At 39.4% G+C, this 25,631-nt stretch overlaps 1 protein-coding gene across 4 annotated transcripts in view; it reads right to left on the reverse strand.

Annotated features, from left to right (window-relative positions):
• Positions 1–25,631, reverse strand: part of FRAS1 (Fraser extracellular matrix complex subunit 1) — a 480,560-nt gene that overhangs the window by 98,339 nt on the left and 356,590 nt on the right. For all 4 annotated transcript variants that reach the window (XM_517202.8, XM_063808847.1, XM_024356095.3 and 1 more), the window contains 9 exons: positions 23,811–23,948; positions 21,378–21,410; positions 16,581–16,712; positions 15,390–15,515; positions 13,203–13,450; positions 7,189–7,337; positions 6,843–7,005; positions 4,937–5,072; positions 526–716 (listed from right to left, as the gene is read on the reverse strand). In XM_517202.8, the coding sequence (XP_517202.4) occupies positions 526–716; positions 4,937–5,072; positions 6,843–7,005; positions 7,189–7,337; positions 13,203–13,450; positions 15,390–15,515; positions 16,581–16,712; positions 21,378–21,410; positions 23,811–23,948 (1,316 nt within the window). The remainder of the gene's footprint in view (positions 1–525; positions 717–4,936; positions 5,073–6,842; positions 7,006–7,188; positions 7,338–13,202; positions 13,451–15,389; positions 15,516–16,580; positions 16,713–21,377; positions 21,411–23,810; positions 23,949–25,631) is intronic.

Raw genomic sequence — 25,631 nt, forward strand, 5'->3', positions numbered from 1 at the left:
CATTTTATTTTCCCAAGGCAGAGGGTATTTCATTCTGAGATTTATCTTTCCCCTCCCCCGTGTCTCTCTCTCGGTAGAGCAAGCCCGTGTAGTTGCTCAAATGAGAATAAATATAGCATCAAGGAACATATTTCTTTGATGTTACAATTAAATAAATAAATGCAGTAAAATAAGAAAAGGCAAATATGCATATAGAACCAAACACAATTTCAGAGAAACATAGACATATGTAAGTTTTCATTTAAATATGCGACTGGCAAAGCATCTCTGACCTTCACAAACTGTTTTTCACACCGAACAAATAAATTCAATCCTGAAATGGAAATTTAGATTTCTAACTCAAGCCTTCCCCAAATGCCAACCTTAATTCTACAAGATTCCTGAAGGCTATATTTTAAGAATGACCTTCAATTTTGAAGGTCAAATCCAATCTTCTTTGCTTTTGAGTCCCTATAAAGAAAGCTCTCTAATGGTGTGAAATATTGTGGTCAAGGGCTCAACCTTTCCAACTTCCAAAGTCTTTACCTCAATGGTGATATTGATGCTGTGAATTTCTGAACGACTGGTTCCATCACTCACATAAAAACTAAAAATATCATGGGTTGGCTCAATGCTTTCATGAACACTCTGAAAGTAGTAAATGTAGTTTTCCAGGACGTCTTGAATAGGAAATGATGCCTCTAGGTCACTGGCAGTTTCAGGGCCAAAACGATCACCTGCATCAACATCAAGAGAGCATTTTTACCTTGATCTATCAATTCCTGCTTACTAGGCTGAACTAGAAAACAAGGTATTATTTTCAGCAAAAAAAAGAAAATGTATTTGAGGATAAAGTTGGGAGAGTGGGATAAGCACAAGACCAGGAATTGGAAGGCCTGGGTCAGATCCGTTTCCTCACTGACTATTTCTCATCTATAAATGGATATACCTGCCCTGCCATTTCCAAAAGGAATCAAATGAGATAATATGCAAAAAAACTTACAATAATTTATATAACATAGAACCACTGGTTGTTTTATTCGGAGTCTCTGATCATAACTTCTGTTACTAGGGCAAGTGACGATACAGAAGCAGAGATTCTACCTTAAGCTCCAGCTAGTTTCAAAACCATTCTATCTGGCATATCCTGCATGAGGAACCCTCTTTCACTACATAAGAAAATGTTAAATGCATATCTTTTAATCTAAAAACATCTGTAGTGTTAACTGTGTATCTTTTAATCGAAGAAACATTTGCAGCATGTTTTCATTGGACCTCCCAGTTTCTTAAGGGAACCTCTGCATGGGTCAGAGCCCAGCCCCTGGGATAGAGCACCAGGGCTATTGTGACGCTCCAGGACCATTCAGAGCTCAGGTACCATTCAGATACTATGATGCTCAGGTGGGATTCAGGCACTGAGGCGCTTGGGTACCACCATTCAGGTACCGAGATGCCCAGTTACCATTCAGAGCTCCACAGAAAATGCTGGCTCAGATTACTCCTCTCATCCCAACCCCAAACATTGCAAAAGGCCCAGGGGAAGAGTAAGCAATATCTAAATGATAGATATCTTGTTTTTTACTTGATTTTAATTTGTGAGTCTAACTGATTGATTTGAAATTGTCATCACAATGTTATTCTAGAGAGAGGAGAACAAGAAAACCCTTGTGTCTTCAAATATTGCCTGGATATACATCAACACAGAAAAGTGCAGCTAGCAGATCTGAAGGCAACAGGCTTTCCCCTTCCCTTCTCCATGACCCTTTGCAAAAATCAGATCCAAAATTAAAAGGCTATTAACTTCCTGAATTATAGACGGTGTTATATTTATTAGAATTCATTTGAAAGAAGAGCTCAACACAATTTTTTTTCTTCAATAACATGAATTTTCTTAAATTTTACCCCTCAGATTTTATTCCTCTAGGCAACAGAAGCTGAGAGAGGTCTAAGTGGCCAGTGACCCAATAATCATTAGGCTATACAGTTCAGGGTTTCCAGAAGGAATGGCTAAAATTCCTTCCAATTTTTACTTTTTTCTTAAATTTATCACTCTAAACAGGAGAAATGTGGCTTCTTTATTTGAGTCAAAAATGGCCCAAGTAGTGACTGGGCATGGCGGCTCATGCCTGTAATCCCAACACTTTGGGAGGCCAAGGCAGGAGGATTGCTTGAGCCCAGGACTTCAAGACCAGACTAGGCAACTTAGTGAGACCCTGTCTCTACAAAAATTACCCCACCAAAAATTTGCCAGGCATGATGGTGGATGCCTGTAGTCCCAGGTACTTGGGAGGCTGAGGTAGGAGAATCACTTGAGCCTGGGAGGTCGAGGCTACAGTGAGTAGTGATTATGCCATTGCACTCTGACCTGGGCAATGAGGTGAGACCCTGTCTCAAAAAAATAAAAAGCCTAAGTAAAGTAAATGATGCCTAAAAATATACACAAATATAATAGTGCCTCATTTTAAATCACTGGAGAACAAGCTATTAAACAAGTGAATCTGTCACTGAAGCTTTAAGCTCCAATCCTTTACATTTAAAAAACATTACCTTCTATTTTTGACATAAATCATTCTTATTAATGTGCTACCTGCTTTCTTAAAGAGAACATATGATGTGCAAATTAAATAGGTGTTGATGCGCACAGGCGATCATTGTGAACATCCATCACTGCATAGCACTGGAACATAGTGATACCCAGAGGGAATCAAGGTGGGTCCTGTCTTGTCTGTGCCAGTCCTGAATGAATTTAGGCTCCATGCCATTAGATTTCATACCTAACAAAACAATTATTCTTTCTTTTCTTGGTGAAAAGTAAAAGCTGGTTCTTTTAACAGTTTTTAAAAAGATGTTTTTCTGATCAGCTAGGTTCTGAATTTAGGTAGCTAGTTTCTTTTCTTTTTTGAGGTAGGGTTTCCCTCTGCTGCCCAGGCTGGAGTGCAGTGGCATAATCACAGCTCACCACAGCCTCAAATTCCTGGGCTCTACTGATCCTCCTGCCTCAGCCTCCCAAGTAGCTGGGACTACAGGCATGTGCCACCACGTCTAGCTAATTTTTACATTTTTATTCTTTTCAGTGGAGACAAGGTCTTGCTATGTTGCCCAGACTGGTCTCAAATACATGGACTCAAGCGATCCTCCCACCTTGGCCTCCCAAAGTGCTGAAATGACAGGCTTGAGCCACTGTGCCCAGCTGCTAGTTTCTTATACATAAGTCACGCTCAGCTCTAAACAGAGGCGGAGGAGCCTCTTCCATGGGGCAAGAGATGGGGTCTTTAGTTAATATACCTTGTGACAATTATTTTGCCCTCCTAAATGCTTTTTTGTTCCTTTCACATTTATACCAATATTATTGTAGAGCAGCAGTTCTCTAAGTGTGGTCCTTGGCCCAGCAGCAATGGCATCACCTGTGAGCTAATGAGAAATGCAGATTCACAGGCCCACACCAACCTCCTAAAACAGGAACTCTGGGGTTGCTGCTCCAGGAAACTGTTTCACACTTTCAACCCTCCAGGTGATTCCACTGCACCTTAAAGTTTGAGAACCACTTTTTAGAGAGGCTGAAGCTTGCCAGAAATTTGACTTCTTAGCCAGGGGATAGTCCTCTCTATGGAGTATCTCTGCACCTCCATGTATTCCAGGTTGACATAAAACCATGTTAGGAAGGCTTAATAAGAAACCACGCAGAGAGAAGGGGTGTTTGGGGTACATATCCTTTCATTTCTCACCTTTGCCTATGAGCTTCCTTCTGCAAGAAAGGCCACTTTCCCTCTGCCCAGGGTGATTCCTACTAGCCCTTCAGGTTCCAACTCAAATGCCACTTTCTCAGACTTTTCTGCCTTCCCAGGCAAAAGCCATTGCTTTGTCCTACTTACTCTCTCAGTGCTTTGCTCCTTTCCCTGTCCTGGCATTTTGCATTTATTGTAATTTGTCAGTCTTCCTATCTGTCTCCCACTCAAGGCACGTGAGTCTGTGTCTTATCCTTACATCCACTTTATCTAGCACAAACATTTGTTGAAATAAACCTAATTCTGCAATAAACAGATCTAAGGCACACATTGAAAGGAAAGATGGGAAAAGGATCCAAAACTTCTGTAGAAAAACATGATCACTGCTAAGTGAATTTCTGGTTACCAGGCTGAAATCCCAGGCCCCATGCTGGCCCCAGACACCTGCAGTCAATGGACTCTCCATGGGAGCTGCTAGCTGCACACCAATTAGAGCCCAGTGCTGGTGCTCAGGCAGCTCCGTGCAGGGAAAGCAGCACAGCAACCTGCCATGAGCTGTCTCAATTGCCAGTCACAGAAGGTCTCAGGGGGCCATGGACAGTACATCCCTTCTTGCCTTTCCTTCTCTGTGATAACCACCAGAGTGTTCAGGGCAGATGGTGGAGGGGAGGGCTGTGGAAGAGAGTGTCACAGATAGACAAGCTTGCATTTTAATTCATATCATATATGTAGAAGGAGCTGAGACAGAAGCTATGGTTCAGCTAAACTGCAGCTGCCTCACAATAAAAGGACAGGAATTTTTACTTCCTGGACACTCATTTCTGAGTGTAATCCACAAGCCCTTCTGCCCCATTGCTGGCATTCCAAATCCCCTTCCCCTGCTCTATTTTTTCCATAATATTTATTCACCTTCTAACATCGTACGCAATCTTCTCATTTATTAGGTTTTTAATTTGTCTCTCACCCCCCCACCAGAATTGAAGGCACTGTGAAGGGAGGGGGTTTTGTCTGTTGATACATCCCTAGTGCTTAATTAAATAAGTTCCCTGCACACAGAAAATGCTCATTAAATTTTTGTTGAATGAATGAAACCTTCCTACCTTCCTTCCATTTCTTCGAAATGGTTCCCCTCCTCTGTAGTTCTCCATCTCCATCTTTAGCTGGAAGCAAGGTCCTCCTCCCTCTCCCCTCCCTTCTCTCAAGGTCCTTAACAGTTTTACAGGAAGTGGTACCTGTTCCTGTGTTCTCAATGCAGCCATATTTGGGCAGAGCACTTAGTTTAATGATGGCATCTCTCTGGAGGTTGTCATCATCATCAGTAGCAAAAAAATGGTGAAATGAGAGTGGTGCTCTCCCTCCCTCATCAACCTAAGAAAGAAAAGAACATAGAGAGTCCTTGGTGATTTCACATAACCACAGTAAAAAAAGAGCTGGATTGCAAAGTGCTGCCTGGGTGACCTTCTAGCACCAATTCCGCTTCTTTGAGGAGAAGGACCCTCTACAGACAAGATGAGGAATGTGTATGCTGCTGAAGCCAGGCAATCTTTCAGTGCCTCTCAAAGCTACAGTCAGACATGATGACTTCTGTATCTCCCTTCAAAGTTGCACTCCATTCAATGATGGATCTGGTTATAAAGCAGCTCTAGCCCATTCTAATCACCCACCTCGGTTCAGCTGCCTGCCAGGATGGCTGCCTTCCTTCCACATCAACATTCAAAAGCCCACAGCTAGAGAATGATAGATCCAGTTCTCCTGCAGATACTGTGAGGGTGACTGTGTCCTATAGGCATTCTCATCCAGAATAAAAGTCCTGTTTATTCTCTTATATTATATATTTATAGGTGTGTAGCAAGAAAGGTTCACCATATCTGAAAGCTAGTGCTTATCTTAATGTCAAGGAAGAAAATAAATCACTATAAGTAAAAGCAGTTGCTCAAACTAATTTTTTTTTTCCTTTAGAGCTCTATTTTGTATGCTAACCCCACAATCTGAGCCTGGTGTTTTTCTCTAGCCTGCTGGAGATGGTCAAGCAATTTCACCCTGAACAACTCTTGGCTAACTGTAGGAAGATCTATAAATTACAAAGGGGAAGGTCACTCTGACTCTGGGAATGGGGACAGTCCAAATGGCTTTTCCAAGGTTTTATGTAAAAATGGAAAAATGGGAGGAATATCAGAACCACTTAGAAATGACTTAGTTTTATGAATTTTCAGTTGCTCAACAAAACCAGAAAAATTCCTGAGCTTTTGGCATTATGGTATGTACATAGAGCAGGGAGGAAAGTGAATTAACTTCTGTGGAATCCCTACCATGAACTGGGTACTGCACTAGGGGGTTTCCATACTATTTTATTAATCATTAGAGAAATTCTTTATGTAGTAGAAAATGATAATATTTTAAAGACAAGAGCCAGGTATGGGACTACAGGTCCATAGTCTCACTTACTAGGGAGGCTGAGCGGGGAGGATTGCTTGAGCCCAAGAGTTGCCAGTTCAGCCTGGGCAACATAGTGAAACCTCCTCTCTTAAAAATAAATAAAAATAAATAAGAGAATTAAAAAAGACAAGGAAACAAAACATAAAATAAATAAAAATATAAAAGACAAGGAAGCTGAGGCAAAGAAAGATTAAGTGTACGGCCCAAGGTCACTCAGCTGATGAGTCACAGAACTGGCACTTGAACTGATGTCTGGGTATTCAATGATCAGAATGCATTGTATTGCTCTGCCCACAAAGGAACCGTCAATATTGTTTACAGTGCTAAGTACTGACTTGATTTAAGGAGTGATTTGGGGTCATTGTCCAAGTTTTAGTTGCTGCCAATATTAGATTGTAAACTCCTCAAAGATATATTATTTTTCTATTTTTATTCCCAGTACTAACAACATTTAGCATGGTGGCTAGCACATAAATATTTGTTGACTAAATAATGCAGATACAATGATTTGATCTTCTGCATATTTATTTTCATACTTAAAAAAACACTCATGATTGAAAACCATGCATATCTTCATACCGCTGCCTGGATATTTTGGGGAAAATATTTGGCAGCCAATTTAGGCAGAAATCCTTCATTTACATTACTACGGATTCCAGCTCTCTATAGTACTCACTGTTTATTGATCTGAGAATTGTTTACCGTGATAAGGTCAGCAAAAGCAATGACTGGAGGTGGATTTTCAGCAGGAGTGATCATGATGGTAAATATCTGATTATCCAGATGGTTGTGGTCCATGTCAGAGACAGAGAAATAGAAGCTATCAGTAACCAGATGACCATCAGTTTCAAACACAGCTGAGTATCTATAAAAAAACAAAAAGAATCAAACGAATAAGCCACAATGGCAAGCCAGGTAAGACAGCAGCATCTTTGTTTAAAAATGGGGCCAAACCAATATATTCTTTCAACAGAGCTACAACCAGTTGCTGAAATATTTTCATACAAGTTTTTAAGAATCTGTCAAATAATACAAAGTGATTATGTACCTGATTTTCTTGTTATTGATGTCTTCCATTGTGAAATTGGAAACTTCTGAGAGCTCTTCCACCTCAGATCCTGAGGTTCTTAAGAGAGTACCATATGAGGGCAGATAATTTAACTGAATCCAGATCTCTGGGTCAGGGGAAGAATCATCCTAATGAGGCAAACATGAGGCAGGACATGAACGCACATTTGCAGGAATAAACACTTCCAGTAGCTAAAGATCTATGGGTGCTTCTCTCTCTGCTAATTGGAAAAGTCTCTTTCTCTTTGTCTTAAAGCAACATTATTTCAAACTACAATAAAAATCCCAGTGTTTATTCTTCCCCAAATTCCTCTTTGATAACATATTTTTCTAAGAGTAGCTCAAGGTAAGAGAAGGGAAATGCACTTTAGGTATGTGGCATAAAACAAAGAGATTCCCTGTTGTTATCAATACCATAAAAGCCATACAAGATTTCATTTTTAAGCTTTTAGTAAAAATAAAACTTGATCATCTATAAGTCATCAACCTGTAAACACAGATGTAGGATTTTTCTAGAGTTTCTAAGAATGTTTTGCTTTTAAGAAACAGGCAAAATTTCTTTATAACATATAATACAATAATAAAATTCCATGAAACAGAAAAGTTATTTAGCTTAGCCAATGGCTCACTTTAAGCAATGTTCAACATGATAAAATTTTAGATTAACAAAAGAATGTATGAAGTCATGGATTTCATTTTATCAGCACCAAATCTATGAATGTTCACTTCCCAAGATGCCTAATCTTAACAAAGAACATTTCTCTTTCCTTCTACATTGTTGTTGAGAAATAAAAATGACTTTCTCTGTTTCAACACAGACAATAACAACGTCCTCTTTCTTCAAAAATATTTTTGGAAATATCTGGGAGGCAGGCAACATCTTCTTATAAAGTTTCCCTGAGTCATTCATTTTTTAGGGCTGTTGATTATGAAAATGGGGGCACTCTACCCTTTACCACAGCAACAATGAAAATTAATGTTGCATGGTCACTTGTACTTTCAAAAGCAAATTTTCATGCTATGTTGTACAGTTAGTTGAGGTATGGGATCAGGAATGTGAGCACAGACACCAAGAGGGCGGGGGCCAACAGGTTTCAGTCTGTTCTCATTTCTATCCCCAGAGACCTTTCAAAGTTAGTAGTTCAGAGTCTCAATTCAAGATCACTGAATTTTCCATATTTCCTCACATCACTTGACACTAGCAAGAAAGGAACCTAAAATTCATCAAAGCTGCAAGACTTCAGAAAGTTTTCCCTAAATGTATGTTCTTTTAAACTTTCTCCACAGGGATTATCAAATACAACATATAAACTCCAAAAGACTGCTTCTTAATATTACTGTGCATTCTCTCTGAGAGAGACTTTTAAAAAGACAGCTGAGAGTTTTAAGGTGTTGTCTTCTGAATTGCTGATAAACTACAAGGACAGAGCTCCTGGCTCCTAGTTAGAATGGATAACTTCTAAATTTCACATTGACAAATTTGACCAAAACACTGCTTATTTCATGGCAGGCATATCTTACTATATATTTCAAATCTCATATAACTGCTAGGTTTGAAAAAGTAGGAAATCAGCTAGACTTTTTTCCTGAAAGTACTGTCATGATTTAAAGAAAATCACTATTTTAAGATATCCCAGATACTGGAGGTACAAAAAATGCATAAGAATACAGACCTTGTTCTCATGTAACTTTTCTGCTCAAAGATCTTCTTATCCCTTTTGTATTAATTTATTTTTTCATTTTCTTTTCATTATTTTTACATCAATGAACCCATCATTCAACATGAGGACTAGAGCTTTGAGAATAACTAACATTTATGTATGTGGCCCTTCTTCCTGTCTCTGGGCCTCCCATCACCCTAAATCTTGTTTCTTATTTTCTTGAATTTTTAAAAATAGCTTGATATATTACTACAGAATACATATTTTTCATTTTTTTAACTTAGAAATATGAAGTTGACTTTATTCTTTTGCAATTTATTTTTTTTAACTCAGTATTAGACTGCTAAGATCCATCTATACTGTTGGACGTTGCTATAATTAATCTGTTTTTGGGTTCGCTAATATTCTGTCAAGTTAGTAGACCACAAGTTATCCATTATCTTGTGGTGGGCATTTGGTTTCTTTCAATATTTTCACTGTTACAAACAGTAGTGCTATGAACATTCTTGCACAAGTTCTTTGCTGTGTATGTGAAAGTTTCTTTTGGGTAGTAATCTAGGATTAGAATGGTTAGGGTATATGAATATTCATCTTCACGTGGCAATGCCAAATTCCTTCCCAAAGTGGTTGATCCAGTTTACGCTCCCACCAGCAAAGTAAAGAACATCCTGTGGATCCATTGTCTTCCTCACACTTGGTATAAAATGGTATATGGTTTTAATATGCTTTCCCTGACCACTAATGAAGGCAACTATCTCTTCATATGTTTATTGACCACCCGGGTTCCTCTTCTGTGGAATTCCTGTTCATGTCTCTTGCTTATTTTTCTACTTGATTATCTTTTTCTTCTTGATCTGCAGGAGTGTTATATTTCCTTTGTTATTTTTGGTTATATTTTTTGCAAATATCGTTTTCTCATTTATAGTTAGACCTTTTTGTTTCTAGTTGAAGATGTTCCGCCCTTCCTTAATATCATAAAAATATTCACTTATATTCTACAAAGATTTGTAAAATTTTACTTATGGTTTTTCAGTACTTGATCTGTCTGGAGTTAATATCTGCATAGGGTGTGAGGCAGTATACAAATTCCTTTTTTGTCATACATATAATCATTTTGTGCAGAACCATGTTTTAAAGAGTTTCTCCTATTTCCACTGCTCCGGCTTGCTATCACTGGTTGTTTTTTCTGTTTTTGTTTTTTTTTCTTGAGACAGAGTCTCACTCTGTTGCCAAGACTGGAGTGCAGTGGTATGATCTTGGCTCACTGCAACCTCCACCTTTTGGGTTCAAGCTATTCTCATGCCTCAGCCTCCTGAGTACTGGGATTATAGTTGCACACCACCATGCTGGGTTAATTTTTGTATTTTCAGTAGAGACAGGGTTTCACCATGTTGGCCAGGCTGATCTCAAACTCCTGACCTCAAATGATCTACATGCCTCGTCCTCCCAAAGTGCTGGGATTACAGGCATGAGCCACCGCACCCAGCTAGCATCTCTGTTTTATATTACAGTTCCATGTGTGAGTCTGCTTTTAGATTGTCTAATATATTCCTCTGCTACACTATTTTAAATGCTGTATATTTCATACATGTTGGTATCTGGTAAGGTAAATCCCCTTGCCCTCCTACTATTCTTTTTCAGAATGTTCATTGTTTGTTTTTGTTTGTTTGTTTTTGAGAAAGGGGCTTGCTCTGTCATCCACCCTGGAGCAAGTGCAGAGTGTAGTGGTCCAATCAAGGCTCACTGCAGCCTCAACCTCCTGGGCTCAAGCAATCCTCCCACCTCAGCCCCCAAGTAGCTGGGACTACAGGCATGAGCTAACATGCCTGGATAATTTTTGTATTTTTGTAGAGACAGGGTCTTGCCATGTTGTCCAGGCTGGTGTTCTTTCTTACATATTTTAGAATCAGCTTACTAAGTTCCATAAAAAGTCCATTAGGCTTTTGATTGGAACTGAATTGAATTGAAAGATCGTTTGGTGAGGGAACTGATGCCTTTTCAATACTAAATGTTCCTACTCATGAATATGGCATGTCTTTTCATTTATTTAATACGTTTTAAACGTCTGTCAATTAAATGTTATAATTTTCCCTGTAAAAATACTGCCTGGTTTTTGCTAGATTTAGACCAGGGGACATGCTTTTTTCTTAATGCTATTATGGTAAGAGCTTTTTAGTTATATTTACTGGCTTTTTTCTTTTCTTGCTTATATATAGAAATGCTATTGCTGTCTGTTGATCTCATATCTGGCTCCTTGATAAATTCTCCTTTTTTTCTAATACTTTTTGTCAAGAGATTATTTTCTACATAGTCAGTCATAGCATCAATTTTCCCTAGAAGTTACATAACTTTTGTTACATTTACTCATATGTATGTAATATGTAATGTTATTATACACAGAATCATATTTCAAATAATTTTATTTTTGGCTGGTTCATAGAAATGCTATTACCGTTTTAAGATTAATTTTATCCTCCCCATATTACATATGGGAAAACCGAGGCCTAGAGAGTTTAAGTAACTTGCTAAGGGTCACAATGCTAGTAAGTGGTGAGCTTGGATTAAGATCCATCCATTTTAACTCCAGAACCCATGCTGTTCTTTTCCTGTTTACTCGCAGCGCATAGCAAACTGTGTATATAAGACCACTGCTAAGAAGTAAATTACACAAAATCCAACTTTTGCCTTTTTGTCTCCTCCAACATTGTATCACTCTCTTCCAGTTAATAACACTTAAACTAAGAACAGACTCATCTGTTCCTAAACCTTCATACTCTGCCCCATTTGTGACTAGGATTTCAGATGGCTTTTCCAATCTTTCTAGATGTTCACTGAAAACTTTCTAACTATGCATATCTGGAAAAGTTTTTCCATGACTCTTAGTACAAAATCCTTCTACAACCCTCAGAGAAAGTTAGTGCATAACCTACCTAAGTCTTTAAAATGTATGCTATGCTTTCAGCAGGCTAGAATAGTTCTTTTGGAGTTTTTCTGCTCTGGTGGGTAAATTCACATTCAATCAATTTCTGAAAATACATGTTCAGTTGCCAATGGGCTTGCATTTTGATATGCAGCTTATAATATGCAGTTAATGGGCAGGAACTGCTCCTGGAGCGCTATTTTGGACTGTGAAACAGTTTTCAAGCCCTGGTGATCGTCTGATTAAATCTGAATTCATACATTTTTATGAATTCACGAGTTTCATAAGATTCAAAAAACCATAACTTACAGTAAAAATCACCTGTCAATTAAAAACAAAAAACAAAATCAAAGCTGTTCTGAAACTAGAATAGACCCGTGAGAAGAATTAGGGTGGAATGCAGTTTCCCATAACTGAAGAAAGGACCATTTGAGGGGAAAATCTGTGTAAAAGCAATTGTTCCCAGGCTAATGCTTGATCTTACATGCTGCTATTCAGGACTACATTTTATAGTGAGATTCTTCAGCCCAGAAAAGGGTTACTTAAAAGTATACGGCATTAAAAAAATAAAAGTCTAGGTCATTAGTTGGAACTTTAAGATTAGTAAGGGAAAAATTCAATATGATTAGCATTCAGATAATCATTCTTCCTTTCAAGGCATTGTAAAAACTAGTCATTATTATGTTTACATAGAGAGCACATATCTGCTTACAACATACATAACTGTAAAATAAAATTAATCATCCTCATTATCCTTAGCTTCTGAGGTAGAATCAAAGGAAGAAGATGAGTTTAATTACCCAGGATCACTTATAAAGTTAGGGCCAGACCGGGAAACAAACTCTAGTCCTTGATCCTCTCCTTGGCCTCCTAATTACACTGCTTCTTGTGGGGCACAAGAAGGAGGGTGAGTCAGTGAACTGGCTGGGAAATCTGACAGAGAGGCACTGCTGCAGGGATTTTTCAGCATTCCATCTAGACTAGACCTGAGACAGAAACTGATGACAAGTGGGCTTTCTCTCAGGGGCTGTGAAACATCATTACCTATTAGTCATTGATCACATAAGCTCTAAAATGTTTTTTTCCTAAACTTCCCACTGGGAATATAATGAATGGAGCTTAAACAATGGGAACTTGGGCTTTTATGACACTAGGCCCCTCTTCTGTTGACAAACACCCATCCCTACACATACTCATTGTGTTTTCTCATTCACTTGTCTGCCCATGAGACACTGGAAGAAGCAGGATAAACAGCATAACTACTCCTAACAGTAGAAGGTAGGGAAGCTGAGAAAAATGTTCTTTACGTGACCATATACCTGCTGCCCCAAATATTCAGCCATGGCATTGCTGCCCAGTCTGCCCTATCAGAAGGTGCGGTGGAGAACAAATACAGCAAATGGAAGAACTTACCACGTAAGCAAGGTGTGACCTAGTGATTATGGCTGTGCTTTTACTGGCAACAGTAATGCTCAGAGAGGAGCCAGCAGCCAGTCGAGGCCCTCGGTCTTCTGACAGGGACACCTCTACTCTCACCTCCAGCATTGTCACTGTGAGGCCATCTGTGACTGAGATCTCCATGCTGTCTTCCCGGGTAGAGGAACCATCATGTATATACTGTAGAGCATTTTTCTCAACATCCTCATAGGTGAAAGTGTCACCTTCCAAGAATAAAACAAATTGCAAACAAGTTGCTTCTGGGAATAATGCTTTTCATTATATAGCACCTTTGTTTTCAGGACTTTAAGGTTCATATAGGATCATAACTCAGGGAGTTACAGGCTAATCCAACTACTCACCTACTATAGGATTCCCTTTACACCACCGTTGAAAAAGGGTAATTAGTTTCTCCACTTTTCAAGGTGGGAGGATCATTGTTTTACAAGATAGCTAATTCCACTGAAGATAGCTCTAGGTTTGTTTTTAAGTTCTTAATCATATTGAGCTAAAATCTGCCTCTATAATATCTAGTCATTATTCCTAGTTCTAGAAAAATAAAGAACAAGCCTCTATTCTTTATGACAGCTCTTTTGGAATCTTATCTTGATACTGAAAATTTTTTGAAAAAGTTAAGAAAATAAATTATACTTGATGAACCTTTAAGAAGTTTTTGCTTTATTTGGAGTTTTTAAAATTAAAAATGAAAAAAATATACTTTAAGTTAGAAACCTAAACTGTGCAGTCTGGAGTACTAATTCATGAGAAATTTGATCAGCATTACGTAAAAAAAAATTTCAAGTTCACATACCTTTGTGGAAAATGTGAATAAATAAAATTTAAGATATTTTTTATACTGCAGGATTCATTTTAGTATATAAGTATTAAAGCTTCTCAAACTTGTCATGGAACCCTTTTTATGAGAAATGCCTCTTAGTGCCATGAGCCCTAATGATTTCACAGAACACAGTTGTGAAATTGCTCTTCTTGGATATTATATTCAACTCTATCTTTTGATAGATTATTAGTTCTAATAACTAGTGCTATGTATTGAGATTGAAGAATTTACTCATTCTGTCTATTCATCTTCTAAGCCTTCTGTCTCAACACTGTGTTAATGTATTTTACTGGTGCTAGTGGCATTATGCCTATGAAAACGTAATAAAACTAACTTTTTATCAACACCTTTAGATTTTATATGTTAACTGCACATATACAGAGTAAATGCAATGTTAAAGAAATTAGACAATGACTGTTATGTTCCTAAAGTAGTCCCCTGGGAATGTTTCAAATCTATTCTAATGACATTTCTTTAGTTCAGTAAATTTTTGAGTCTACCTTTGTGACTCCCAAATGCTTACTGGTTGTTCTTTAAAATTCCATCTACCATCAGTAGCAAAGATTAGCCCACCAGTGATATTCAGAAGGATGGATTACTGCATCTCTAAAAGGAATCATACAAAGGTTTTGAGAAAGTAGAGATTGTTGGAAGAACATATAGCATCCAGAGGTGGGTACTTTGAAAAGGACAATATTGACTTCAATGCATAAGGGCTGACTATTAAAAAATTAGATTCGCTTGTGTTCTTTGTGTTTTTCTGTACCTTCTAAATAATAAACATATATTATTTTTTATAATCAAAGGAAGCACAATAAGAGTTATTTTGGAAAGCCGATCACATTACCACACTGTTATATCACATAGATAATACTTCAAAAATGTGTTCCTTTTTTTAATGGATGAAGATAGATGTAGTTAACACTATCAGAGTCACAGTGCTAAAAATATTGTGAAGATTCACATACCAAATTAAGACCGATTCATCTCCACGAACAGTGCTAGGAAAGTGGCAGCTGATCCCTCATATGGTGTCATTTTGAATGCATTTACTCCAAGTTTCAGAAATCACCCATTTCACCTATAGTTTAAGGAACTGGTTTCACAGGGTTCAAGGTGGGGCCGGGGGCAGGTGTGGGGCAGGGATGGACGTGGGAACACGAAGAAGTCTCAAATATCAAAGCCAATGAAACTACACACAAAATAGCTCCTCATAGTCTGTATCACAAAGACGCTTTGCTCTCGTCTGAGACACATAACAACTGATTGTAGAGCAAAAAATCCTCCAAGCAGGTCAGTGACAGAGTGTGTAGGTGTGTAGCTACCTGTGGCCATTGGCCTTCGGAACTCAGCTGTATGCTTAAGAAGCACACCATGCTGTGGAGGTCTCCGAAGCTCAAAGAAGAGTTCTTTGGGCGCTGTCTCAGCATCTCTTACTACCACCTGAAGTCCTGCAGCAAGGAGAAGGAAGCGTGGTGAGAGAGAAAGCGTATGTTAAAGACGATAGACTATATATTAAAACCGCAGGCCAGGCTAGGAGTCATGCTGTGGGTAATCTGATTGTTATCAGAAAGCACTGCTTCATTCCAATCAGGCACAAAAGAGTAAAAACAGATAATACAGTCAATTCCCACACTGCAAGTAGGTTCTTCCAAAAGTTCATGTAAGGTAGTTCTGAATTTAGAACACCTTTTTTCTTCCATACAAATGACAGCATGCACAGAGGAAGCCCACAGGTAGGTCAACCCTGACTAGCTGAGTTAGATTTTCTTCCAGAAAATCCTCCTATAAATTGTTTGGCATTTCATTGTTTTGTCCCTTCTTATTTTTCTAAAGCTACAAAGAGCCAAGTGAGCAATGATCACAAAGGTGAGGTGCAGGGTTAAAGTGACAGGCGTCCTTGTACACATGGCTTATTTGTAAGTTTGGTAAAAATTAATTTTAGGCCAAACCCCATATGTAGAAACTGGATAAGGATCTCTAGAACACACCTAACAAAAATCACGATACCTACTGTTTATTAGTAAAATGTTCTTGATAAAAGAATACATTTCTAAAGATTAAATTCACTAATTAGTACATATAATTATATACAAAATAACTGGGTCAACTCTAGTTCTTCACAACTTCTGAAGCTTCTTGTGACCTGATATTTCTCCTGCTACTCTTCACTTTCTAAATAGAAACAAGAGCTGCCATTGAAATCCTGCTCCCCTCTATGTTCTTCTCGTCGCTCTATTACTTTATATTTTAGTGATGGCATCAAAGCAAACTCCCGGAAAATCAGTTCCGTGTTGTGTTCCACCACTGAACACTGGCCTCTGAAGGCTTCATTTCCTTCTCTCTGTGCAGCTTCTGTTTGCATAGAAATGGGCAGGAGGAAGGATACAGGTGAGAATGCAGGCAACTTCTGGAAGAAGAGTTTGCTTTTTTGGCAACCATCAAGAGGTTTGAAGAGGGGCAGCAATATGATCCCATTTCCAAAGCCATGTTTCTATCAGGCTCCCAGTTCTTACCTACAGAAGTGCTGCCTCCTGGGCTGACCGCCAGCCGTGAAGCTGTGACCTGGAACACTGGCAGTTGCTGATCACTGGGAAGTAAGTGAATGGTGAGGACCATCTCCGGACTTGTGTGTTCTCCATCCGAAACTAAAAAGGATAAATGCACACACACACAGAGACACACACACACACAGAGACACGCACACACACACACGAATCAACTTGTAGTCTGGTCCTCTTCAGGCAGTTTCCACAAATATGTAGCTAGAAACTTTTTTACACTACTTTAACCTTTGAAGAGATGCTTACAGATGAAGAAAGTAAGCAAGCAAGATACTGTGAGCTATTCTTTTTTCTATGGATAAGAAAAAATATAAAGAACCATAATAACAAAATCATTCTAAGAGGCTACTTTCACAACAAAGGTGATCTTGATAAATGTTAGTGGAAAGGAAGGTAACACAAAATCTGCACCCATAGATGCTACTGGTAAAGGCTTTTGATTATGGAAATATTTCTTGATTCAATTCATTCCCTTATTATTCCAAATAAATATTTTCTTTCATGAACTCTTTTAGAAGTGGCATGTCTATGTCTCATTAGAAAAGAATACTTTTGGCCGGGCACAGTGGCTCACACCTGTAATCCCAGCACTCTGGGAGGCCAAGGCAGGAGGATCACGAGGTCAGGAGATTGAGACCATCCTGGCTAACACGATGAAACCCCATCTCTACTAAAAAATACAAAAAATTAGCCAGGCATGGTGGCGGGCACCTGCAGTCCCAGCTACTCAGGAGGCTGAGGGAGGAGAATGGCGTGAACCTGGGAGGCGGAGCTTGCAGTGAGCCGAGATTGCACCACTGCACTCCAGCCTGGGCGATACAGCGAGACTTCGTCTCAAAAAAAAAAAAAAAGAATACTTTTTGAAAGGACAGACAATACCCATACCAATGTCTCTAATGTCATTAGTTTGGAAGTAAGCAGATCCATTTTTACTTGGTCATGATGCACAATGACATAAATAGTGAACAAAACAGTGACCTTAATATTTTATTTCCCTGGATTTTTTGACATCCAAGTGAACACCCATCTCTGAGAAAAATACGAGAGCAGAATTGCCTCACCCTTGATGCTTATTTCCACTTTTCCATAACTTAACACCCTATCTTTTCCCCAAAAGCCAGTTTTGGAGGGACATTTGCATCATCAGCTCATCAATGTGTTTATCTGTAGTGGTCTTTAAGAAAACTGCACTGTTAATTATTTTAAATGTGTGATAAGCTTGTCTATGCGTTGGTTATGAGAAACTAGTTTCCTTCCTCACTTTCTTCTGGAATTACTAACAAGTCAGCAAGAATCTTGCTTAAGCAAAGTCAAGCATTGCTCAGCGACGTGTAGTAATGATTCTATTCAAGTTTTAGATTTGTCTTTCCCTTGAGACAGATCTGAAAGATATGGTTAAATTTTATAAGGTACATTCCATGTCTTGGAGATGTTCAGAAACAGCCCTATTGAAGGTAAGACGACATTATCCATGTGAGAATGAAGGTTTTATGGCTCTGGTCATTCAGACAAGTGTCAAAATTATTGTCATTGCTTCTTTACATTCGATCTCCTCTCTGGATCTTCAAAAATAGGCACAGATGGTTCTTAATTATTGGGGATTTGGTGACAAGCATACAAACTTTTTCATAAGTTTTAGTGGATTCAGGATTCTCTGATGTCTCTGTAATCTAAGTTAAGAACTAGTTGCAAAATGCAATTTTATTTTACTTTATATTTTACATTAGTTTTATTTCTGAGTGGGAATGTCTTAGTCCATTTTCTGTTGCTTATAACAGAAAACCTAAAGCTGGGTAATTTATGAGAAGAGGAATTTATTTCTTTCACATATGAAGGCTGGGAAGTCCAAGGTTGAGGAGGTACATTTGGTGAGAGCCTCCTGGTGTTGGGGACTCTGTGAAGAGTCGTGAGGCAGTGTAGGCAGTCATGTGGCGAGGGGGCTGAGCTTGTGATTTTAAGTCTCTTGTTCTCTTTTTAGAAAGCCACCAGCTCCCCTCCCATGATTAACCATTAATCCACTAATCCATTAATGATTAAACGATTCATGAGGGCAGAGCCTTCAGGTTTCAATTACCTTGTAAAAGCCCCACCTCTCAATACTGCCACATTGAGGATTAAGTTTCAACATGAGTTTGGGAAGGGACATTCAAACCATACCAGGGAGGAAGTCCAGGAAGCTTTCAACATCCTTATTTTACAGGAGGAGGGAAAAGGTACAAAATTAAAGAGCTTTGGTCACATCATACAGCTGTTTAGTGTGAACAAGGCATATTCTTGACTCTGTAAGTAAGTGGAAAAAAGCTATTTTCTGGTGCATATTACATAACTAGCTATCACTTGGGTGCAGGGTTTTGCAAGAAATCATATAAACTTCCAATCAAAATGTCAGCAACTGCATATTTATCCCTCTCTTTAAGGAATGTCTCTAATTTCTTTGAGAAACAGTCAAATGCCTTTTTGGGCTAAATGCCCCCTGTGAGCACCACTTGCCTTAAGTGTGTTCCTTGCTCAGAACTGCTCTCCAGAGCTTCTGCATTTGTCTTAAAGTCAGTCAGGTCCCAGGAACATCAGCCTTCCTTCTCATCTTAGCTGATTCACCAAAATGGGTGGTTCTCCTTCATTCTACAAATTAATGTCAGCTCTTGGGCTTTTTCCTGCCTTATTCATTAACTGTCCAATTTAAAATTCTCTCTCACAAAACTCTCCAAAAGGACATGGCTTTCTACTAGATACCAAGGATTTTTCTTCTTTAAAATCAATAAAAAAGGAACATCTGGCAGAAGCAAGATAATTTAACGTCAGCCCAAGGTCTAGGCCCATGGACTGTATAATAGGTTCAAGATCATTTAACTTAAAGTCCTAGACAAGTTAATTGTTAACCCTTCACCTACTCAAGCTTTCAGGTAAGAGTTGAGGCTTGGAAACCAAAATGGCATACTACCATGACACTCACTTTTCATAACCAACACACATACATGTCAGACTAAACTAGCTATTCCATGCTCATGCTCTAAGTCAGAAACTTGTATTAAAATCCTGCTTCTACTGTCTACCTGCTGTGGAAATCTGAGCAGATCACCTACTTTTTTTTTGAGACAGGGTCTAACTCTGTCACCCAGCTAGAGTGCAATGGCACAATGATGTCTCACTGCAGCCTCAACCTCCCCAGTTCAAGCAATCCTCCCACCTCAGCCTTCTGAGTAGTTGAGACTACAAGGAATATTACTATGTGCGTGGGCTGGTCTTGAACTCCTGGGCTCAAGGAATCCTCCCTCCTCACACCTCCCAAAGTGCTGGGAGTACAGGTGTGAGCCACTGCACCTGGCCAGGTTATCTACTCTTAATGACTTGGTATCCTTAGGTTTAAAATGCTGAAAATAATATCCATCCTTTAAATATTGTTATAAGAATTAAATAGTACAATTTTTATTGTAAATTGTTTTATAAAATATAAAAATCTGCTATATATCATTACTGATTGTATGAATTATGTAGAGGCCTATGACTAGAAATGAGCTGATACTGGGTTCATATCAACAGTAACACAACACTGAAATTTACTATTGATTCAAGAGTGATTTTTAATCCTCATAGAAGAAAGGAAGAGCTGGGAGTTATAGAGAGGCAACTCTACTGCTAACATTTTTCCCTCCATGAAATGTAACAGTGTGCATGGATGGTTGATTCTAATGGAATAGTCAATCCCATCTAAACAGCAATTTAATGATGCTATTTATGGTCAATCATCCTCACTATAGACCTAAACAAGAAAGAAGCTTATCCTATGGTGGCCCAGCATAGATACCAGGTCTGACTCTGCTTTTGCTGATTGGCATCCTGCTTCTATTGCACTATGAGCTAAAACTAGGAATGCAGAGGTCTTCCACACCCAAGTTTCTCGACTCGCCTCTGGGTAGTAAGCCTTTTCCCTCCAGTAACAAGGGATTCCATGAATGGATCTATTCAAGACTTTTATACAACTACTGTTTATTAGCTAAGTATAATATAGTAATGATTATGTAGCAATAATCATTCTTGGAGCTTCATATTTATTATTATTATTATTATTATCCCCATTTAAGAATGAGGCATTCAGGCACAGAGATGTAAGAAACTTTCCCAGGGCAAGCTGAACCCCAGGTCATCTGGATGCAGGGCTTAGGATCTTAGTTACTATTAACTCTTTAATGGATATTAGGACACGTTGAAATTGGGCTTAAACATTAATTTCTTTTTTTTTTCTTGAGATAGGGTTTCACTATTGTCCAAGCTGCAGTGCAGTAGTGCAGTCATAGCTCACTCCAGCTTTGACCTCCTGGGCTCAAGGGATCCTCCTGAGTAGCTAGGACTCCAGGCATGTGCCACCATCATCCAGATAAGTTGTTTTTTTTTTTTATAGACAAGGTCTTGCATTGTTGTCCAGGCTGGTCTTGAACCCCTGGGCTTAAGTGATGCTCCCCCCTCAGCCTTCCAAAGTGCTGGACTACAGGCATAAGCCACCATGCCTGGCTCTTAAACATTAACTTTTAGCATCATTGGTAGATTTTTTTCCTATGACTATAAAGTTAAGCTATTACTATTTAACTAACCATTTGTTTATTTTAGAAGAAATTTGTTTTAGAAGAAAAATTATATAATTTTTAAGTAGTTCTTAGAAAATAGCTAAAAATAATGATGATGGGAACAAAAAGAAAGAACTTAAGGAAAGAAAAAATTTCACTTTCTAGTAAAATTTAGATGAATCTTTACCTGTGAAGTGGAATTTCACTGATTCTGGGAGACCTAAAAGAGTAAGAGAGACAATCAGTATATTAAACACTTTGGGATCAGAGAGAGATAGGAAAGGTACAAAACAAAGGGCAGAGGTTAGAAAGCTAAAGAATGTTTTAATCTAAATTATTCTTTTTTAAGGAAAGATCACCAGGTCATTTGCTAATGTTATGTTGAATTTAATGGTGTCAACATTAATTTTAAATAGCAAAAAGGACCACATAGTGGAATAATTTTATATCACAGCAGTTAGCGTGATTTATAATACATTCATTCAGAACCCATTTTATCAGTACATAAAATCCTACAAATCGGTGAATGCGGGTGAGTCGTATATCACTGACAGGGCTCTCAGGTGGGTCAATTCCATTGTAGAACTGAGTGATGCCGAGACATTGATTTACACACTGTAACCATGTGAGAGATTTATCTTGCAGCATTTATCCCATAGATAATACAGCATAGGACTCTGCTCTCTCTGAACAGGCTCTAGGAACTCGGGCGAGTTTAGTGGATGACTTCAACCACGGCTGACATGTTTTCTTTCCCTCTAATCCCAGGATATCCTGTGTTTCTTATAAAGTAGGACTTGTAACATAGGGGTTACAGACCCATAAACATTTTCATGGGCTATTAGTTATCCAGTTACTAAACACTGTGTACAGACACTAAAGAGGAAGCCTATACCCACCGTTAGAGATTTTTAATCTAATTGAGGAGTTAACTGTTTTCTGGGCGATTAAACTTATATTAAATAATGGCAAACATCATTTTAAATGTTTACCATAATCAAAAAAGTCTAAAATTACTTAAACCATGTTCAACTCACCATAAGAAATCACCACTTTTGTGTATGAATAAAGCTACTGTATAAAAAGAATACCCTATATCCATGGTGTTATGTAGTACATACACCTTAAAGATCATAAAGAAATAAGCACTAGTGGCTGGGAGCGGTGGCTCATGCCTGTAATCCCAGCACTTTGGGAGGCCAAGGCAGGTGGATCACGAGGTCAGGAGTTCAAGACCAGCCTGACCAATATGGTGAAACCCCGTCTCTACTAAAAATACAAAACTTAGCCAGGTGTGGTGGCACCCATCTGTAATCCCAGCTACTCGGGAGGCTGGGGCAGGAGAATTGCTTGAATCTGGGAGGCGGAAGTTGCAGTGAGCCAAGATCATGCCACTGCACTCCAGCCTGGGTGACAGAGTGAGACTCCATCTTAAAAAAAAAAAAGAAAAAGAAAAGAAAGAAATAGGCACTAATATTTTTGGAATAGTCAAAGGCATAAAAATATTTAAGGGTAGGAACATAAAACTCCTGCTTTCTGGTCAGCAACCTTGATGACTGGATCAAGGGAAGAGATAAGGTGGCAGGGATTAAGGGTATGCTGGGCTTTGTGGAAGGGCACACACTAGCTTTAATGAGAAACTTAGTTATTCTTCCATTCAGACTTTCCTTCCATTAAAAAGGTGTCTTCTACCAAATTCTGGTTTTATCCCAAAAGGTTGCCTGCATGCCCATGGCTACATGAAACCTTCCCTGAGGTACTGCAGGACCCTCACTGGCCTCCCCTTACCCTCGTGCCATCCACTCTGGCCTCCTCATCAAGTCCATTGACATCACTGCAGTCAAAGAGTTTCTTTTGAAAAGCCATTCCCTAGTTCCCTATATCTGAAAACTTCCACTGGGTTCCTCTTGATGTTGGGATAACAACCCAAATCCTTACAGGCTTCGAGGGTCTGTCAGGTATGACCTCTGTCTCTCCCACCAGATGCATCCCTGCTCTGCCTGACCCTTCACATTTCAGACACAAGGACACCACATTCTCTCCTTCCCCAGGCCTCTGTACCTGGAGCTAGTGCTCTTCCTTCAGGGACATTTTCCTGACCATCCAAATACATACACTTTTCCTCGTCAGCTTCTACCCATCCCTCCACTGCCAGTATCTTTACTGAGCTCTCAGTCTAGGTCAGTCTGATTATGTGTAATTCCACCGCTAATCTTTCTCCCTCTTCCTCAGAGCTCTTATCCCAGACTGCAATTAAATATTCATTCCTGGCGTTATTTATCAAATTATCTCTCTATACCTCCCTTAAACCACCAAGAGCAGAATCCATGCCTCTTTTTGCTTGCCACTGTATCTCCAAGGCCTCATTCAGTGATTGGCACATAGGAGGCACAAAATAAAGATTTACTGAAAGTATGCCTCAATGCATGAATAAATGGAAAAAAAAAAGATGGAACTGAGTTCAAGTTACATATTGGCTGACAGGTCTCAAGCTATTTTGAATAGCTAGAAAGCAGGGGCACCAAAAGGTCCAGAGGACTGCAGGGAGAGTTAGGGCGAGCCTGTCATGTAGAGCCACAGAGAGCAGTTGGGTGCCTCAAAGCAGAGAGGAGAGCATTACCAGCGAACGAGAAGGCCATGAGCTCCTGGAGGTGGGGTGCTGCCAGGGGAGGGCGGTACATGACTTTGCCCTGGTTAATATCCTCTTGCGTGAAATACCGGATAGGAGAGTGAGGGTGGTCCCGGTGCTCGATGATACCTGGGAGGAAGAGATTTGGCCTCAGCATCAACAGTAATTTTCATCACTGACTGAATGACTAGAGCCATAGAGCCTGCTCTTCCTGTTGGTGGGAGTCTGACATTCTTCGGAAACTGACTGTTCTCAGGTTGCTCTTGGTATGCCACTCTCTGGTTATTTAAGGAAAGGGCAAATCTGAAACCCAAATGAGTATTGACTGAGATTCATGAAATACCAACCACAGTGTGATGGTTAGTACTGACTATCAACTTGATTGGATTGAAGGATGCAAAGTATTGATCCTGGGTGTGTCTGTGAGGGTGTTGCCAAAAGAGATAAATATTTGAGTCAGTGGGCTGGGAAAGGCAGACCCACCCTCAATCTGGGCGGACACCATCGAATCAGCTGCCAGCATGGCTAGAATATAAGGCAGGGAGGCTGGGCGTGGTGGCTCATGCCCATAATCCCAACACTTTGGGAGGCTGAGGTGGGTGGATCACCTGAGGTCAGGAGTTCAAGACCAGCCTAGCCAACACGGTGAAACCCTGTATCTACTAAAAACACAAAAATTAGCTGGGTATGGTGGCACGCACCCGTAATCCCAGCTACCCGGGAGGCTGAGGCAGGAGAATCCCTTGAACCCAGGAGGTGGAGGTTGCAGTGAGCTGAGATTGCACCACTGCACTCCAGCCTGGTTGACAAGAGCAAAACTCCATCTCAAAAATAAATATATAAATTAAAAAACTAAAGCAGGTGTAAAAACATGAAAAGACTAGACTGGCTTAGCCTCCCAGCCTACATCTTTCTCCTGTGCTGGATGCTTCCTGCCCTTGAACATCGGACTCCAAGCTCTTCAGTTTTGGGAGTCAAACTGCCTGTCCTTGCTCCTCAGCTTGCAGATGGCCTATTGTGGGACCTTGTGATTGCGGGAGTTAATACTTAATAAACCCCCCCATATATATATATATATATGTGTCCTATTAGTTCTGTCCCTCTAGAGAACCTTGACTAATACACATAGTAAGATGCATACTACTGCCCCTACCATAGCCTAGACCAGGTAATTTACCAAAAGTCACAGACTTGGTAATGTAATTATGAGATTCTCTCAGTTGAGTTTCAATTCAAAGGTCCTTGAGAAACTGGCACAGATTGTTCTGCTGGTAAGGCTATAAAAAGATTTTTCTCAATCTAACTTCTTTCCTTCAGAAACTCCTTAGACTCTGCAACAATCTTTGGCTACAGTAACATGGGTCTTGATTATTCTAAGAACTGAATTTGTAATTATCACTCTGCTTGTGATAAATGCTGTAGGGGCTGCAGATTTGCCTGTTGTTTCTAAATTTTTCAGGTATAGAACTAATGTTGTGATCATTTCTCATGTCCTATTCACTCCTTAAAAGGAGGGCACATGTGAGGCTTGATGTTGAACTAATTCACCTTCTGCAGGGCTGAGAGGGCAAAAACCATTCTCCAGAAGACAGCCCAGGCTGCTAGTTTGAAAGGGCTCCATCTCGACTCTGGCAATGTAGGGAGAACGTTAGCTACGACTTAGCAGATTACAAAGGTGAGGGATGACTTTTAGACTTTTAATTTCTTTGGACTTTGTCAAAAGGATAATGGAATTTAATTTTTTGACTTTTCTCTCTCTTTGAGAATTTCATAATGTGACAGGATTACATTTGGGGCAGTGGTTAGTCTTGG

The sequence above is a fragment of the Pan troglodytes genome, chromosome 3 (genome assembly GCF_028858775.2).
Source record: "Pan troglodytes isolate AG18354 chromosome 3, NHGRI_mPanTro3-v2.0_pri, whole genome shotgun sequence".
In the NCBI taxonomy this organism is placed as follows: Eukaryota; Metazoa; Chordata; class Mammalia; order Primates; family Hominidae; genus Pan; species Pan troglodytes.